We start from the raw sequence: 4,057 nt of genomic DNA on the forward strand, positions 1-4,057 counted from the left end.
AAAAGGAAGGAGGTTTAGCCTTATCTATTAAAAATGTATGCACTTGGACTGAGGCAATACCTCCTCCATTTTTCCTTGCCTATCCTTTCTGAGCAAGCTGTACTCTTCTATACCAAGAATGATTTGCAGAACGAGATGGATTTCCAGAAAGCCTTTGACAAAGTCCCTCACCAAAGGCTCTTAAGTAAAGTAAGTTGTCATGGGATAAGGGGGAAGGTCCTTTCATGGATTGACAACTGGTTAAAAGACAGGAAACAAAGGATAGGAATAAATGGTCAGATAGAGGTAATCAAAGGTGTGTCCTGGGACCAATCCTATTCAACTTATTTATAAATGATCTAGAGAAAGGGGTAAACAGTGAGATGGCAAGATTTACAGAGGATACCAAACAGCTCAAGACAGTTAAGACCAAAGCAGACTGTGAAGAGCTTCATAAATATCTCACCAAGCTAAGTGATTGGGTGACAAAATGGCAAATGAAAGTTAATGTTGATAAATGTAAAGTAATGCCCCTTGGAAAAAATAATCCCAACTATAGGTACAATACGATGGAGACTAATTTAGCCATAACCAGTCAAGAGAGAGATTTTGGAGTCATTGTGGATAATTCTCTGAAAACACCCAGTCAATATTTAACTTTTGAGCCAGGAAAGATAATGGAGCAAGTAATTAAGGAATTCATCTGCAAACACCTAGGCTGCGTCTAGACTGGCATGATTTTGCGGAAATATTTTTAACAGACAAGTTTTTCCGTTAAAAGTATTTCCACAAAAGAGCATCTACATTGGCAACTGCCTTTGCGCAAGCGCAAAAGATTTGCTTTTGCGCAAAAGCATCTGTGCCCAGTATAGGCGCGGTTTTGCGCAAGAAAGCTCCGGCGGACATTTTTGCCATCGGGGCTTTCTTACGCAAAAAATTCCTGTCCCTGTCTACACTGGCCCTCTTGAGCAAGAACACTTGTGCAGGCGGGCTTTTTCCCGAGCGAGAGTGTCAGAGGTCATGCACAAGAACACTGACGATCTTACATTAGATCGTCAGTGTTCTTGTGCAAATTCTCACGGCCAGTTTAGACAGCGGGCAAGATTTTGCGCAAAAAAAATCTTGCCAGTCTAGACGCACCCTTCGAATATAATAAGGTAATAAGCTAGAGCCAACATGGATTTGTAAAGAACAAATCATGTCAAATCCATCAGATAGCTTTCTTTGATAGGATAACGAGTCTTGTGAAAAAGGGAGAAGCAGTGGATGTGGTATACCTAGACTTTAGCTTGTCAATAAACTAGGGAAATACAACCCATATGGGGGTTCTGTAAGGTGGCTTTATAACTGGCTGGATAAGCATTCTCAGACAGTAGTTATTAATGGTTCACAATCCTACTGGAAGGGCATAACAAGTGGGGTTCCACAGGGGTCTGTTTTGGGACCAGCTCTGTTCAATAGCTTTATGAGCAATTTAGATATTGGCATACAGACTGCCCTCTCTTGCACAAGAACTATTCTTCTGCATTTTTCCATGAAGAACGGCTCTTGCGCAAGAAGGTTTTTTTGCACAAAAAGGAGCCATCTACACAGCTCCTTTTTCCGCAAAAGCCTCTTGCGCAAAAACGGCTGCTTATTAATTCTGCAAATGATATTGTACTCCGCGCTTCATTTGCATAAGCTTTTGTGGAAGAAGGCTGAAGTATAGGCGTTGCACAGGAGTTTTCAACTTAGAAAAGAGAAGACAAAGGGGGGATAAGACCGAGGTATAGTTATATTATGACTGGAAAAAGTGTGTAAGGAAAAATGATTTACTTGTTCCCATAATATATGAAGTAGGGGTCACCAAATGAAATTAATAGGTAGCAAGTTTAAAACAAACAAAAAGAAGTTTTTCTTCGTGCAGTGCACAGTCAACCTCTGGAACTCCTTGCCAGAGGATGTGATGAAGAGCAGGACTTTAACAGGATTCAAAAAAATAACTCAATGCATTCATGGAGGAGAGATCCATCAATATTTATTAGCCAGTAGAGGTAGGAATGGTGTCCCTAGACTCTGTTTATCAGAAGCTGGAAATGGATGACAGTAGAGGGATCACGTGATGATTCCCTCTTTTGTTCACTCCCTCTGGTGCTTCTGGCATTGGCCACTGTTGGCTGACAGGACACTGGGTTAGATGGACCTTTGATCGGACCGAGTACGACCGTTCTCACGTAGGCCTTGTATAGACTATGCTGATGTTTCAAAAGAGGATATGCAAATTATACAGGAATTTGCATATCTTATTCTGATCTCACTTTCAAAAGCGGAACTTTCGAAAGTGAAAGTAGTCGGGTCATGTTTTTTCGGAGTCCCCCCCGTTTTTTGAAAAGCCACGTAAACCTCATTTTTTTAGGAAGAGTAGTTTTCGAAAGTGAGATCGGATTCCCGTGGAATTTGCATATCCTCGTTTGAAACTTCAGTGTAGTCTAGACAAGCCCATATCTATACTCTGAGAGCATCAATAGCGAATGGGCAGAAGAGAGATTCTGTTGAGGACTGACACACCAGGAGAGTGCCTCGTGGATCCTGTGGTCAGAACCACCCTAATCATCTTCCCATTACTGGGATGGAGACGTTCTACAGCAGGACAATGTGTCTGGTCCAGGGTCCCACCCGACAGGCTGCTGTCACACCAGCCAGGTTTCATGGTGTCTCCAATTCTGTCCCCAAACACATTCCAGTCCTGGCTGCCCCTCCAGATCTCACTGATTTTCTCTTTGGCAGTTAGCTCCTAGAAACGGAATAGACGCTCCAAGGGCCGGTGCATGATGCCAGCTGACAATCACAGCGTTTTTACTCCTGCTACTTTCTTCCTGATTGGCATCCCGGGTACGGAGGCGTCTCAATTCTGGCTCGCCATCCCCTTCTGTCTGATGTACACTGTAACACTTCTGGGAAACTCTCTGCTCCTATTCATCCTAGTGACAGAACGAAGCCTCCATGAGCCCATGTACCTTTTCCTCTCCATGCTGGCTGCTGCTGATCTGCTGTTGTCGACCACCATAGTACCCAAGATGCTGGCCGTGTTCTGGTTCAGGGCAGGGGAAATTTCTTTTGCTGCCTGCCTCACCCAGATGTTCTTCGTCCATGCCACTTTTACCTCTGAGTCGAGCATCCTGCTGGCCATGGCGTTTGATCGGTACGTTGCCATCTGCAACCCCCTGAGATACACCACCCTGCTCTCCAAGCCTGTGATCGGGAAGATCGGGCTGGCGGTTCTCACAAGGAGTTTCTGTCTCCTTTTCCCTGTCATCTTTCTTGTGAAGCACCTGAAGTATTGCAGAACCAACCGCCTGCCACAAACCTATTGTCAGCACATGACTGTGGCCCGGCTGGCCTGTGACGACATCACGGTCAACCTCTGGTACGGCGTCGCTATGGGTATTTCAGCGTTTGGCTTGGACGCTGTGCTCATTGCTGTGTCTTACCTGCTGATCCTCAGGGCCGTCTTCCTGCTCCCCTCTAAGGGTGCCCGGCTCAAAGCCCTGCGCACCTGCAGTTCCCACGTCTGTGTCATCCTGATGTTCTACCCACCTTCCTTTTTCTCCCCTTCCGCACACCAATATGGGGGTGTCATCCCTGGTTATATTCTCAACCTCCTGGCCAACAGTCACGTGCTCATTCCCCCCATGTTAAACCCCATTATTTATGGGGTGACAACAAAAGAGATCCTGAAAAGTTTGATCAACCTGTTCGATCGAAGCTGTAGGAGAAACTTCTTGCTGAGCTAACGCAGGCAACAGAAAATGCTTTGCCAGTTGGAAACTGAAGTCAGGTTTCCATTTGAATGACAAGGGTGTTGTAGCTATGGACTTCCACTGTCTAGGCACGAATCCTGTTCTCTGTTGGTATTCAGGTTGATCCAATAAAAAGTTATTTCCTCCCTCACCTTGTCTCGCTAATCTCCTGAGATCTGTGGGGCTCCAACAGTGCTGTTCATGTCCACACAAGGCAGCCAGACCATGAAAGAGGTGCTCCAACTTGCAAGGAAAAAGGAAAACAAGAAAGAACAAAGGTAAGGTCACCATGAGAGAGC

The 4,057-nt window shown here is 45.2% G+C and overlaps 1 protein-coding gene across 1 annotated transcript; it reads left to right on the forward strand.

Moving 5' to 3' along the window:
* Positions 1-2,786: 2,786 nt before the first annotated feature.
* LOC102459712 (olfactory receptor 52B2-like) lies at positions 2,787-3,752 on the forward strand. The gene has a single exon (XM_006123366.3). The coding sequence runs from the start codon at positions 2,787-2,789 to the stop codon at positions 3,750-3,752; it is 966 nt and encodes a 321-aa protein (XP_006123428.3).
* The last annotated feature ends 305 nt before the right edge of the window (positions 3,753-4,057 follow it).

This window comes from Pelodiscus sinensis, chromosome 1, assembly GCF_049634645.1.
Source record: "Pelodiscus sinensis isolate JC-2024 chromosome 1, ASM4963464v1, whole genome shotgun sequence".
NCBI lineage: Eukaryota > Metazoa > Chordata > Testudines > Trionychidae > Pelodiscus > Pelodiscus sinensis.